Source organism: Paramisgurnus dabryanus, chromosome 21 (assembly GCF_030506205.2).
Source record: "Paramisgurnus dabryanus chromosome 21, PD_genome_1.1, whole genome shotgun sequence".
NCBI classification, from domain to species: Eukaryota; Metazoa; Chordata; class Actinopteri; order Cypriniformes; family Cobitidae; genus Paramisgurnus; species Paramisgurnus dabryanus.
In genome coordinates this window covers 8,749,681-8,764,284 of record NC_133357.1, presented here as the reverse complement: position 1 = coordinate 8,764,284, position 14,604 = coordinate 8,749,681, and the positions used below count along the sequence as shown (strand labels likewise).

At 37.0% G+C, this 14,604-nt stretch overlaps 1 protein-coding gene across 1 annotated transcript; it reads right to left on the bottom strand.

The window, feature by feature from the left end:
* Positions 1-3,051: 3,051 nt before the first annotated feature.
* On the bottom strand, positions 3,052-13,514 carry rigi (RNA sensor RIG-I). Its single transcript, XM_065275657.2, has 19 exons — positions 13,342-13,514; positions 11,354-11,485; positions 10,492-10,673; positions 9,297-9,441; positions 9,056-9,208; positions 8,874-8,981; positions 8,590-8,755; positions 8,198-8,447; positions 7,947-8,109; positions 7,756-7,857; positions 7,509-7,666; positions 6,159-6,294; positions 5,357-5,502; positions 5,185-5,275; positions 4,903-5,073; positions 4,646-4,794; positions 4,431-4,577; positions 4,096-4,257; positions 3,052-4,003 (listed from the first exon to the last, which is right to left on the bottom strand). The coding sequence occupies exons 1-19, from the start codon at positions 13,445-13,447 to the stop codon at positions 3,851-3,853; spliced, it is 2,820 nt and encodes a 939-aa protein (XP_065131729.1). The 5' UTR covers positions 13,448-13,514; the 3' UTR covers positions 3,052-3,850.
* Between the last annotated feature and the right edge of the window lie 1,090 nt (positions 13,515-14,604).

The following is a 14,604-nucleotide window of genomic DNA, read 5'->3' as shown; positions in this document are numbered from 1 at the left end:
CCCCCCCTTGAAATAGCCCATCAGTTAGTATTATTGATCGATGTCAGTGATGTCAAACGAAAGGGGTTAAAGGGGACATATCATGAAAATCAGACTTTTTCCAAGTGCTATAATTGGGTCTCCAGTGCTTCTATTAAGCAAGAAAATGTGAAAAAGATCAACCCAGTAACTTACTTTTGGTAAACCATTCTCTGCAAGCATATGAAAAATTTGTCTCCCCTTGTGATGTCATAAGGGGATCTTATTATAATAATACCGCCCCTTAATGTGCACTATCCAATCACAGCACTGCCATTTAGTGCAGATAGAGAGAAATAATTGACAGCACAATTGAGTTTTAATTTGAACAAACCACCATTATGGTGATCAGTGTTTGCATTATCAGCTCATTTGCATTTTAAAGGACACACCCAAAACGGCACATTTTTGCTCACACCTACAAAGTGTCAATTTTAACATGTTATAATAAATGATCCAGATGATATTTTGAGCTAGAACTTTACATATGTACTCTGGGGACACCAAAGATTTATTTTTCATCTTAAAAAAGTGAAATGTCTCATTTAAAGCAGACAGGGAAGATTGGCAAAGCTAAACCTAAATTTTAATTTGTTCCTCACACAAAGCTTGGAATATGACTTGAATATTGTGTAAGAGTAATAGGGATGTTTCTATCACTGTGTTTTAAGCGATTCTCATTTTTGGGTGAACTGTCCCTTTAAACCACCTTTCTGTTGCATGGGTAGAAACGTGTTTCGTTTTTAACTAAAGATGTAAAGAAAATAACTTTGTTTATTGCTGTTGTGACACCTCACTGTCTTGATGAATAAGAGATTTGTTTAGGATGGCTCGTCGATTAAATGTGATTCTTTTTGACCTGTGACTGTCTGTGTGGCTCCTTTATTTGTGCCATTGTGATTTTTCATGTTTTGTTAAACGTGTAACGGCCTTCACCCGAGTCAACAGGAGTCTGGATTGAAACTGAAGGTGATGAGGGTTTTAATGGCGTTTCTAAATCTGATCCCTATAGGAGTACAGATGAGCAGGAAAAGATGGCGGAGGCATATCTCAGCGTTAAAGCGCTCAGCACATCACTGTACATGTCATCTCTTTATTGTTGGGCCGCTATGACGACTCCCATGTTGCTAGGCAACATGAATTACAATGACATGAAGTCCTGTGTTGTGTAGCGAGGGAGGGGTCGTGAGATGCCTTCACTCTACAACATCTGAGTGTGTGTGCGTGAGAGAGGGACAAAGACATGTCCTGTAGAAAACTGAATAAATATTATATATTATTATTTATTATTATCATATTGCATATGCAACTCATTCATTATTTTCAGTAAGATGAAAAATACATAAATATTTTTATACACAAAGCATGCTATTTTTTATTTAGTATGAGAAAGCTATGCCACATAAATATATATATGTATGTATATAGTGATAAGTGTTTATCATAAAAAATAACTGGGATCATAAAAATTAGATTTTCTTGCAGCTGCTGAAAAAAGAGCTATCATTAATTTATACTAAAAAAAATTATATATATATGTTTATATCACCTCACAGGGCAAATAATTCACTGAATTAATGTTTCGTTAAATATTCTGTTCTGGCTGCGTGTAAATTTCTAGCGAATCCTGCCCAGATTTTATCTCACCTTTAAACAAGAGACATAAGAGGAGAATGAACTCCATTAAACTTAAAAACCATTAAAATTTTTGCATTGAGAATGTCAATTACACCCCCATTTCCCACCATGATACTTTTAGTTATAAGTATTTATATATTTCTGCATTAGATTTGAGTCACTTTTAATCAAAGATAGTCCACCAATGGTATTTTAATTAGGGCTTTCAGAAGGTTAATTGTGATTAATCGCATATAAAATAAAGTTTTGTTTTAATATATTTGTGTATTGTATGTAATTATTATGTTTATATGAATACATACATACATGTTAATTTTGAATGGTTTTTATTTATGTATATATTTTTATACATCTACATGTAAATGTTTCTTGAATGCACGCATAAGTGTGTATTTATATATACCAAATAATTACATAGTGTATATATATATATATATATATATATATATATATTATGCAAAAACAAAATTATTTTGAATGCGATTAATTGCGATTACACTTTAGACAAACTTAATTGTAACGCATAAATATTTTAGTGTGTAATAGTAATGTAGTGCCAATAAATCAAAATATATAAATCCTTTAGACTATAAGGAACACACCAAAACTAAATTTCGTGGCCAATACCGATATTTGATTACTAAGAATGACATCTACTGATACCAATAGATGTCAATAGTTTTGTTTTTCACTCATTTCAAATTATTTTGTAATGTTTGGATGAAATCCTAGAAGCGCAGACCGTAAAACTTTCATTCTGTTACCATCATTCAAAATAATCACACAGATGAGTTTCTTTTTTTCGCTAATCTGCCCTGATCATTTGCTGTTGCTTTTATTTAACACGGATATGTTCGTAACAGATAGATGTGATTTCTCTGAGAAATTTCTTGCAGGATTTTATTGACTCAAATCCATTCATCCTCAATCTCTCTCATGATGTTTCTACAGTGTAATTCAACAGCGATGCTTTAATAGATACAATATACTTATTTTGTATTAAAAGCATATTTTATGTAATATGTTTTACAATTTATTTCAAGTTTAAGTAAATCGTAATCAGAATCTCCTCTGTGATGTCACACTAGCTATATCCAATTAATATATATATATATATCGGAGGGTGGTTGCCTCTGCGAAGTGCATTAAAACCCTTTAATGCATGGCTAGCCGTGGATTATCCCGCTTATACCTTGGTTATTTGCCAAGTTAAAGCTGTAATTAATGTTTACAGTGTAATTTTAACCGACAGGTAAAAAATGACGATCATCTTCTTAAGTTAAGGCTCCCACTCCGTCCGCTTTAAATAAAGTAGTGCCATTGTATTGCATTTATTTAAATGAATTATCATATTTATTTAAATTCATTAAATAATTTATGAATGACAGCCAACACTGACAGTGACAAGGCAATCTTTATTTGAACTAATCATTTATTTAAATGAATTATGTAAAGTGTGAAATAAAACCGACGTCTCTAACCACGATTACTATATAAGGACACATTACATTTATTGAAATGGATTAAATTAAATGAAAACAAAAATCAAACAGTTGGAAATCTCTCTCTCGCTCTCTCTGCAAGTGTAACTGTGTTACTATGGTTACCAATGTTTATAGTAGTGGATTAATTTCTAACTTTAATCAAACTGACTGGAACTACCTGTGCGTTAAACGGTTTTATATATATCAGATTCCAGATAGTCCTATCATAATAAACCATACATCAATGAAAAGCTAATTTTTTCAGATGATGTAGAAATCTCAATGAAATCTCAACTCATGAATGTTTTTTTATGGTCCAGGGTCACAAATACAATACAACTTTTTAAGTCTTGTACATGTATATTTTTAATATATAAGTCATTTGCAGGGTTTTTATGGTGGACTTTGACTTGATCATTTTTGGACTGTTAATAGTTATTCTAATCTTCTGTCTTTAAGATGTTTTAGACACAAACTACAATGTCATGGATGTAATCATGAATGTATAAATTCCTGAAAAGGGCTAAAAACTATTGCCTAAAAAGACACTAATTGTGCCTGCTGTGTTGATTGTATCTTACATCATTCAAATCACAAGAATCTCAGCTTTCCAAAGATATGTGACATGTTTAGTTTTTTCTTTTTTTAGTTGTTTGTCATGAAGTTTTTTGTCAAATAATGCAGTGTTCCTCTAACCGTACATTGTTATTTTAAGGGGTTGATGGCCAGGTTTCTGGTGTGATCTCTGTTATGTCAAACTCTCGTATGGTGAACGTCACATCGCGCCATTTTCTAAAGTAGAGCTGTTTCTGAGTCTCACAGTCCTTCAGCACGAAACTCTCGATCTTCAGCACGGGCAGATCCTGGAGAAACACAACACAACAAACATCTGTGTTATATCAGGTCTGTGTGCACGGGTGTTATGTGGGGTATGTCGTGTATGCGTTTGTGTTACCTGTATGTTGAGATATGATGCGATGATTCCCCAGTCAAATTTGCACTCGGCACACAGCATCTTCTCTTTCTTCGTGAGACCACAGAAGGTTTTGGGTCTCTTATGAGGAGCGGTTGTGCAGCGGTCGAAGATGGAATGATCCAGAATGATGTGATGACATTCCTGCAGATAAGATGATGGGCTCAAAATTCAAGTTAAACAACTGACCATAACCATAGTATGATAATTACTTCTTAAGGGTCATGTCAACTCAACACCAATCGGGTTTTAATAGATACAAACAGAACCTTTCAATAGCAGGAATTAATTCAGGTGTAAGAGTCTCAAAGTCAAACCTGCACAACTCTGAGGTCATCACTTGAACAAGCAAAAGTCTTGCATTTGGCACAGAGTAAATGATAGCTGGCCTGAGTTTTGGGTTTGTCAGGACTGGATCTGATGTGATCTCTTCGTACCTTATCTTCTTTCTGTAGCATGTCCACCTGAACACACGTCTGTTAGTATTATAAATGATTTTAAAGAGCATCAGTGATGTTTAAAACATGCAAACCTTGTGACTGAGTTCATCAGGGCTGCTCTGCAGACGCGTGACGGCTTTCTCCACCATCTGCTCCTTAAACATGTTCAGCTTCTCCTTCTCAATCCGCTCCTTACAACTGGAGATAAGAAAACATCGGCTGCCCTGTGCCCGACCACGACCTACACACACACACACACACACACACACACACACACACACAGATGTCTACATGTCTATTACATCATGTGTGTGTGTGTGCGTGTGCGTGTTAATGCTTGTTACTTTACCTCTAACTTGTACCATCTTCACCACATTCCCCACATACTCATACATGAGCACCAGGTTGCATTGTGGGATATCGATGCCTTCATCAGCGACAGATGTGGCGACGAGGATCTTACTGTGATCAGAACTTTTGAAAGACTCCAGAACGCCCTTCAAACCGCTCAGAGTCATTCCTGTAAAACAACAACAACACAACTTTACAGCATCACACTATACACACACACACATACATCTACAACAGCTTTACAGATAATCCGTATCAAAGTGTGTGAGTCAATTCTTACTCGAGCTGTTGGATTTCCGTCCTTTTCCGATCAAAATTTCGGGATTCAGGAATTTAAGGGAATCTGTCTCTTCGATCCATTTCTTCATTGCCTGATAAACACAAATTAAACTTTAATGTTTTGATACAGTAATAAATGCAGCGAGTGAGTGTTTGTGAGCGGTCAGACTGACGTCAGCGAGGGCTCGCGTCCTGACGAAGAGGACGGTTCGAGTCTGATCATCATTGTGATATTCCTCCTCCAGAATGAACTTCAGCTCCTCTAGTTTAGGGTTCTGCTGCCCATCAGTGGCCAAATCCTGCAACTGCGCCCGCTGACCTGCATCAATGAGACTCTCATAACTGATCCCAGTACAGCTGAAGTTCATCATTACCTAGACTGGCTGACTCATAATTTATGTCCCAAATTACAAGCAAAAACTGAAACTTAATCTCAACGGTTGGTAAAATTGGATTTAAGCAATTTCAGCGTTATAGACGTGACATTTGCAGTCAAACCTTGAAATATAATTTCTCGGAGAATGCATTTATTACTAATATATTGAACCATCTGTTTATATTTTTTCCTAAGTTCAGACATCAGAAAAATATCAGTATGGATGTCTTTTCTATTTTAGATAAGAGAAATATACAGTTCATGCATTATGGATGTGACAGAAAAAGTTTTTGGAAGACAACACACTTATTAAAATGCACAAACTAGAAGCAATAATACTCAACAAATGGAAAAGGAACGGCTCTTCAAAGAACAACTAATATTTCATTTTTGTGTGCGTATTTTAAAGAAAGAAGCAATGTTATGGATGAGGCATTTCTGAAATTTGCCCTTACTTAACTATGGAAAATAATGAAAAAATGCTTTAAAAACTTTTGATATTGACATCCGAGATATCAGTACGATTACAAACTTGACTTTTCATACTAAAATTGACATTTGTATGAATTTGCCCATATAATAGAGTTTAAAATCTTTACTGTCATAGAAGGCGGTGAGTTCCCTTTCAGTTTCATCGAAGCCGGCGTTTCGGACGTCTTCAAAAAAGGCATCCAGATAATCCAACGCATCTTTAGTTCGGGCGTCCTCAGTGATGATCAGAGCGTCATTATATTTCTAATAATAAAGATGAGAAAACAAGTTTTATTCCTCATAATGTACATATATTGAGACCTATAGACAGATAGAGATTTTACTGGTCAATGTATTGTTGCTACACTGCAAAAAATGACTTTTTTACTTAGCGTTCTAAAAATCAAAAAATTCTTAAATGTATTTTCTTGAGAATAAATCTAGTTTAAGACAAAAAACATACAATTTAAGTGAATTTGTGCTTAAAACAAGCAAAAAAATCTGCCAATGAGGTAAGTAAATTTTTCTTGAACTTTTCTTGAATTAAGTGTTGAAGAAAAAAGTTTTTTTTTCTAACCCCATTGGCAGGTTTTTTGCTTGTTTCAAGCACAAATTCACGTAAATTTTATGTTTTTTTTTTGTCTTAAAACTAGACTTAGGTTCATTTTTCTCAACATGAAAATGCATCTTGAGTTAAGAATTTTTAGATATTTGTACTGAAACAAGACAAAAAGGGCAATATTACTTAAAAAAGAAAAGAAAGTAAAAGAGAGGGTTTTCAACTTTAAGTCAAATTTCAAACTTTTTCCAAACTAAAAAGCTTTCAGAGTCAAAAGTGTTAAAAAAAATGTAGCTTAAATGCGTGAAATGAATAAACAGTGCCAATAATCAGAGTTTTAAAGTGTAGTCAGCAGAGGCTTGGACCCAGAAATGGTATTTCTTTTGACAAGTAGTGATTGTCTTATTTATGATGTATATTCGAGTAAAACGGCTTTTGAAATGAAAAAAAAGGTAGAGCTGGACTTGAATTCCTCCATAGAGAAATGATTAGATCGTTGGAAGTTGGGTCGTGTTGCTATTTGCTAATTGCTGCCATCTTTTCCCGGACCCCGCCCACCTGCCGTACCATATGACAGGAAGTAAAAAGAGATTGTTTCCAGGAGGGGAGGAGATTTGCATTTTTGATTAAAGATTATGAGGCCACACGAATAAAAAAAGAATAAAAAAAACCAAAATATTACAAAACAAATGACAGTTTTTCAATGTAATTTTGACTTTAACAAGAGGATTATATTTTCATAAGTGGAAATAAAAATGTAAAGCATTTCCCTAATATTCCCTGAAAAAAAATCCCTGACTTTCAATATCTGAAAAAAAAACTTTTAAAATCCATGATATTCCAGAAATTCTGACCCGTGTGAACCCTATAATAATATTGATCAATTCAAGAGCTTTCTGTAGTTAAAGTGCAGACTGACCCGCAGATGTTCAGTGTAGTTGTAGAGCGCTCGACAGATTCTTCTCTCCTCCTCAGAGTTATTCATCTGCAGAACTCGACAGCACTTCTGAACGGATACGATCCACTGCTCATACGTCTGAGAGCCGTACTCACGGTTCTGGATGTTTGTCAGGCTATCTGTGAAACACACACACACACGTTTGTGTGTTAGTGTGTGTTTGTGTTAGCGTCTCAGCAGTATGTGTGTAGAGATGACTCTTACGTACCGATGTTGTAGACCTTCTGTGCCAGCTGCTCAATGTTACTCATGATTTGTCTGATGATTCTGATGAAGGGATCAGACGTCCGCTGAGAAACCTCAAAAAACTCTGACACACACACATGCATCTTTAATAATCTTGTGATAGACATCCATATATATATATACACATGTGCATTTGTTTGAAATGTTTGTAACCTTTTTTAGGTGTGTGCACGTAAGACCTGAGCTCATCCAGGTGTTTGCTCACTGTGGTGATGGATCTGCTGTCCAGGTTGGCACAGAGTTGTAAGATATTGTTTTCTGCCTCTGGCTGGTTCTTGAAACTTCCGATGCCAACTGATGCCGTCAATCCCACAACCTAAGAGACGAACATAGAGAAACAAAGCTCACAAGCCCAAAAAAACAACAACGTAAGAGTGCCAGACAAAAAGAGAAAAGTGTGGTACCTGCGGCAATGAGTGTGTACTGCCGTTGAGTTTAATGTCCAAGTAACGGGTCATGATGTTGTTATACGGGTGTTTTCCGGTTGTGTTGTGGCACTCGTCCAGTAGTATGAGTGTCAACAGCTCAAGAGACGCCACCTCTCCGCTGTGAAGAGCGTTGACCAGGATCTGGGCCGTCATTACCACTATCTCATGATTCTCAATGAGCCAAAGCACAGGCAGATCGTCCATATCACCACACATCCCCGTCACCCTGAAGAACACAAACACACGTGTCAGACACCAACGCATGGTTTGGATTAAGAACATCACATGTGTGTGTGGGTAAGCGAGCAAGAGACAGAGAGAGAGAGAGAGAGAGAGAAAGAGAGAGAGAGAGAGAGAGAGAGAGTTACCTGATGCTGGGGTCTTTGCTAAGGAAATGCTCCTTAAAAAGTTTATACTGCTGTTCATAGACGTCAACCTTTGTTGCCAAAAAGACGATCTTTGCCTTTGTTTTGTCAGGAAACTGTTTCAGGTGATTCTCACAGATTGCCAAAGCAACAACAGTTTTTCCACATCCTTAAGGAGAAGACATAAAAAAACAAAAACCCAGAGTATGTAGTCTTTGCACATTCATTCAGTTTAATATGCATTCCGTCACTCGATTTACTGTGATAGACTTTGATGTTCGATGTACCTGTAGGAGCGCAGATGATGGTGTTTTGTCCGTTGACGGCAGCAGCGGTGAGCTCCTTCTGATATTCTCTGAGTTTCCTTTCACCTGAACGTACACTGGTCCCAACCCCTGCAGAACAATCTCACAAGGTAAAGAGGGATGTCATAACACATAAAAGATCATCACAATGTACAAATCTGCACCTGTCGTCCCGCCGGACATCTCTGGATGACTGATGTCGTTGGCGCTCATCGGCAGGGTGTCTTCACTTTCACCTTCTTCTCTTATCTCAAAACACAATGTTTCTGTCGTGGAGGTGTCCATGTCCTCATCCTGTACCTTTAAAACCTTTTCATCTGTGGGACAAACATCAAATAATCATCATCACACAAACTGCAGGTGGATGGATGAATAGATGATGAGAAGAGGATCTAACTGCATTACTTGGTTCCAGTAATTGGTAGGCGTGAGTTAAATTACAGTCCTCCAGAGCCATCTTCAGCACTTTGAACCAGCTTGGTTGATCTGAACGCAGGAGAATCTTCACCATCATCTCACTGGCAGCTATTTTACCACGATTGTTTTCCATCTTCACACACACAGAAAATATGTTTTGACTTATCAGGTCATTTTGCTCACCACAAAAATGCATCTTGACTTTATATTTGTACTTAAAACAAGACAAAATTACTAAGTTAGAAAGTTATTTTTGTAGTGTAAGCAGAGCTGATGAGGTGCGAATGATCTACTAACACATGATGCACCTGAGCTCAGCACCACGGACATCTTAGCTGAAGATTCGGTACTTGAAATCCCAGCTGGAGGACCAAAAGTGAAGGTTTGAAACACCTGCTATTGTGTGACTTTCCTAGTGACTCCTCTTTTATTTACTCCAGCAAATAAAAAATAACATGGCTTGAATAATACGTTTGTCTGCCTTCCTTGTACCACGCGCTCTCTAATCTATGTGATGCCTCCTCCTAACAGCAACTATTGCAGCCATTTCAATCGCAAAATTATTTAAGATATAATTTTTTCTGTGTTAAGTAATGGTGCAAATACCAGTTATATCACATGCGCAAACATTAGTAAATTGCGTTGGATGAAACATTTAAATAATCTCCTCCCATAAATGTTGCGTCTTTAAGGGAAACTTCTAAAATGCTCCTAAGATCACACCTAGACAACACCTTTACAGCGCTAATTATTCACTGCGTTTCTTTAGTAAATCCAGACAGTGGTTATTTACTGACAAAACCATGGTTTGCGCTGGCAGATGTTAGTAAATCTGGCCCTTATTGTGAACTGATGTCCATGTGTTTTTGCGTAATAGTGTGTGTGTGTGTGTGTACCAACTGTCCCCACAAAGATAGGAACACCAGTTTTTTGGTGACCTTGTGGGGACATTTTGATGTCCCCATGAGGAAACAAGCTTATAAATCAAACAGAATGATGTTTCTTGAAAATGTTAAGTTGGAGAATGGTTTCTGTGAGGGTTGGGGTTAGGGAATGGGGTAGTTAAGGGGAATAGATTATACAGTTTGTACGGTATAAAATGCATTACGTCTACGGAATGTCCCCACAAAACATGGAAACCAGAACGTGTGTGTGTGTGTGTGTGTGTGTGCGTAAGACTCACAGCTCTGATCTCCTCAGCCTCTTTTTGTTTGAAAATGTCACTCATGTGTGTGAGCAGCTCACTGGGCTTCATGTGTTTAGCGATGGACGGTTCAATCATCTCCAGAGTCTTTCTGTGTTCCTGCAAGGCTTCAAACTGACTGAAGTCCCAATTCGTAATGGCCGCATGCAGACCTTTATACTCTACACACAACACAGAGAGATGCTGTTACATCCCTCACAATAAACTATTAACTTCATTATATACAGTATATATACAGTAGGGTGGTCCTTATTTTTCAACTTTAAAAAGTTCATGCTCTCTCCCCACCAATATGTTTGATTAAATAAATAAATAATTGGGCAACATTTTTTCAATATTAATTAATATTTAGAGGTTCCTCAAGACCTTTAAAGTTTAACACATTTGCATATTATGTGATACTTTGTGCTATCATGTATAATTGTTTAATAATTTATGCTTAATGGCAGCAATGGACTTAATTGATCATGCTCCATGCAAATAAAAATCCTGTTTTCAATTTAAATGAAGCACAATAGACAATATACACTGAGACAATGGCTGAAGCAACACGAAGTAAGTCTGCTATATGGTTACTCGGATCAGAAGAGACTGAAATAACTGGAACAAAGTCACGCTCCGAGAAGCAAGTTTTATGTGTGTTGCATTTTTAAATGGTACAGTTTTTGCAAAAATATATGACTACGGAAATATTCAAAGGCTTTGAACAACCATTTAGGGGGTGAGAGTTGAACATTTCAACAAAAACAATTTGACCCATTATAAGGACCACCCTAATATACTAATAAACCTTTGACTATTTTAATAATGAAGATGTGATATTGTGGTTCTCTGAACACACCTGAGGCCCATAGGATGTCGATGAAGGCTTGAAACCAGCCCTCTGTATTTAGATCATACATCTTATCAAGCAGCAACTGCGCAGCTGCAGTCACAGACGTCTCCTCCTCAGACAAAATCGTCTCCACTGTCACTGTACAAACAAAAACAAAAACTTTATTTAGCATAGTATGACTGACATAATGAAAGAATAAAGTAAGCTGAGGTTCATGACATACCTGTTCTTAAAGGGACACTTCACCCATTTGCATTAAGCTTTGTATAGTTAGAACCCCAGCCATGTTTTTGAATGGTCGTGCATAATTTCCTCAGTTGCCACTGAGACAGGAGAAATACAGATTTTAGTGTTGCACTTCCTTCTTTCAATGATGTAAAAATCATCATTTTGCATCATTGAAAGAAGGAAGTGCTTTATCTTTGTTGAGGGAGTGAGACTACAAACACCCCTTTTCTCGATCAAATTGGCACCAAATTCGAAATGTATGTTACATTTCCACTATAAATATGACGCACTTTCAATAAAGATTAATGTTTCTACGGGTGAAATGCTCCTTTAAAGGGCCCATATTATGCAAAAATGTTTGGACACAAATGTGTGTTGGCCGTGTGTGAACACATCAACCTTGAGGCTCATACACACCGGGACAATTATCGTGCATGCTTATTGTTGACATTTAACGCCTTGTGACTAAACAAAGGTCCCCAATGTGAGCACACCGACACGTAAAACACCAGGCGTAAAGGAGTCTTTTTTTCCAAACGCCTCGGGCTCATTTTTTTTTTGGTTGACGTGCCGCATTAGAAACTGGTCGACCAATGAGATTGCAGCTTTTGTTCACGTGCCTGGAGCTGCTGAAGTTACAGTAAAACGGGACTTGGTGGCGCTCAAGCACAAAACGGTATTGCAAGAGCCCAGATTGATACCACATCGAAGAGGTAAATAAAGATAAAGAAGATGCTTCGAGGCAAGATAAATATAGAGCTGCTGGTCTTATTGGTTTTTGAAAACAAAGAGCTTTATGACAAACAAAAAATCTTGATAAGAGGGAGTTGTTTTGGAGAGAAATTGCATTTTAAATGGGATTTGATGTTGAGTTTAATTTCCCTGAGTTTTTCTTTCATGTAGGCGCCATCTATCAGGAAGTGAATTTGCACTCATTGCCAGTGAAAATCGCTTGGGCAGAAAAAAGTCTGGTAAAACACTGGCATTAAGCATCATCGTCTTGGTGTTTACGAGCCCTTACAAAGAAAAAAATGCCCATTTCTTTTTTAACCCTCATTAAACAAAAGCAGTCTCATTAAACCTGCGGTTTTGATTCTCTTGTTAATGTGACGTCACACTGATAAAGCTCCGCCCACAGCCACTGACTGACAGCTGCATTAGCATAGTTTCCACCCTCAACGAGTTGTACGCTGTCTGCCATATCTCAATAGTGAGATACTATTGTGTCAGACTGTATAGGAATCAGATCTATTTTAACTAAAAGTGTCTCTTTTGGTAAGTGAGTGAGGAGTGGTAGCTCATTTGCATTTAAAGGTTCAGACAGAAACACAAGACCCATACACTAGGGGTATTTTGGACATGCTATAATAAATGATCTGTGCTGTATTTTGAGCTGAAACTTCACAGACACATTTTGGACACACCTGGGACTTATATAACATCTTGTAAAAATGAGCATAATAGGTGGCTTGTAATGTAAACTTGATCATCAAGTCGTTCAAGAAAATATAATTGAACACTAAAAGAAATGAATACAGACTTTCCATTGGATATTATTTCTCATCTGCATCCTAAGGAAATGGACTTCCAACGTTAAAGCCAACATCAAACAAAAACTAGATATTTTTAATTTACATGTAACTACTAATTTACGTATATTCAAAGCGACGCAGTTTTACAGGTGCAGTAAACATTGTTTCAGTTGGCCTGGTATGCGTTTAAACTTCATATATAGTTTTGTATGCTTGGTGTGTGTTGATACTCACCATTATCCAGGTGATCAATCATGAAGGCTTTGATGAATGACGGTCGTAAAGTCTTTGTGAAATAATCACTGCAGCGCTTTAAATTTTCTTTCTCCTTTTCATACATTTCTGCGATGATCCGGGCACACTAACTGAATGAGTCCGATGTCACAACAAATCATGAAATGAAAGTGAACATGTGAAAACGAAACCTATCCCACAGAAACAAAGGCTGTGACGTCTTAAAATCCTGAAAGATCCCTACACGGACAACATCACGGACACGCGCGTGATTCCTGAAAGTAATAGAAGCTCTTTCCAATAAACGATTATAAATATAAACGATTCAAAGGAATTGAGAAACTTGTTCATTTGATTTAGGTTGTTGTATCTGAAATTTCTCCAGAACAATTGTTTCTGATGTTTCTCAGGAATTAATAACTTACCTTTCTCTGCAACAGAAACCGAAACAAACGCAAACGGTTTTACGGGACATTCCTCAGGAAAAATTACATCAGAAACAATTTAATGTCGTACAGGTGTGCGTGAAAAACATTATAAATCTACCATCATATCATTATAAATTATTCTTCTTACGCTCTTCCTCGTGTTAGTGATTTAATGGTAAAAACAACAGGACTGATACCGTAGATTTGAGTAGCTGGTAAGTCTACATACAATGAGGTAAAAAAGGCAAAAAACCCGGCAAGTAAAAAAAAGCAAACACCGCAAACATAAACTATACCGTAGCATATTTTAGTATTTACGATTAACGTTATAAAATTTCTTAAAATACTAGTGTTTTTAACCTTACAGTAAATATTAAACTACACTACAGTATTCATTTAATCGAGGATGCCAACTGTCCAGTATTTTGAGCCCGTACGGGCCCTCACGCGTCTGCTCTGCTGTTCGACTTCATTTGGGTTCACAAGAACGGCGAGGCAGATGACATCAAAATCCCGCGAGAGCGATTCGAGAAATGATTCAGAGGAAACTGCAATCGAAATGCTCTCGCGGTACTATGATGTCATTCACCGGTGCCACAACAGCTGCAGTGTTGATCAGTTGAGAATGATGATCTCAGACAGCTTTCATTCAATCACAGACCCATTCAAGCACCATCAGTATACTTTTAAGAGGGTAAAATAATACGATTTTTTTATATAGTGGGTTATTTAGCTGTTTGTGCATGTATAAGTTCTGCATAGTTACAAAGTTCGGTCTCTCAATTCTGAAGAGATCGCTGATCCAGACCATCCCAAAATGCTTCAATCTGAAACG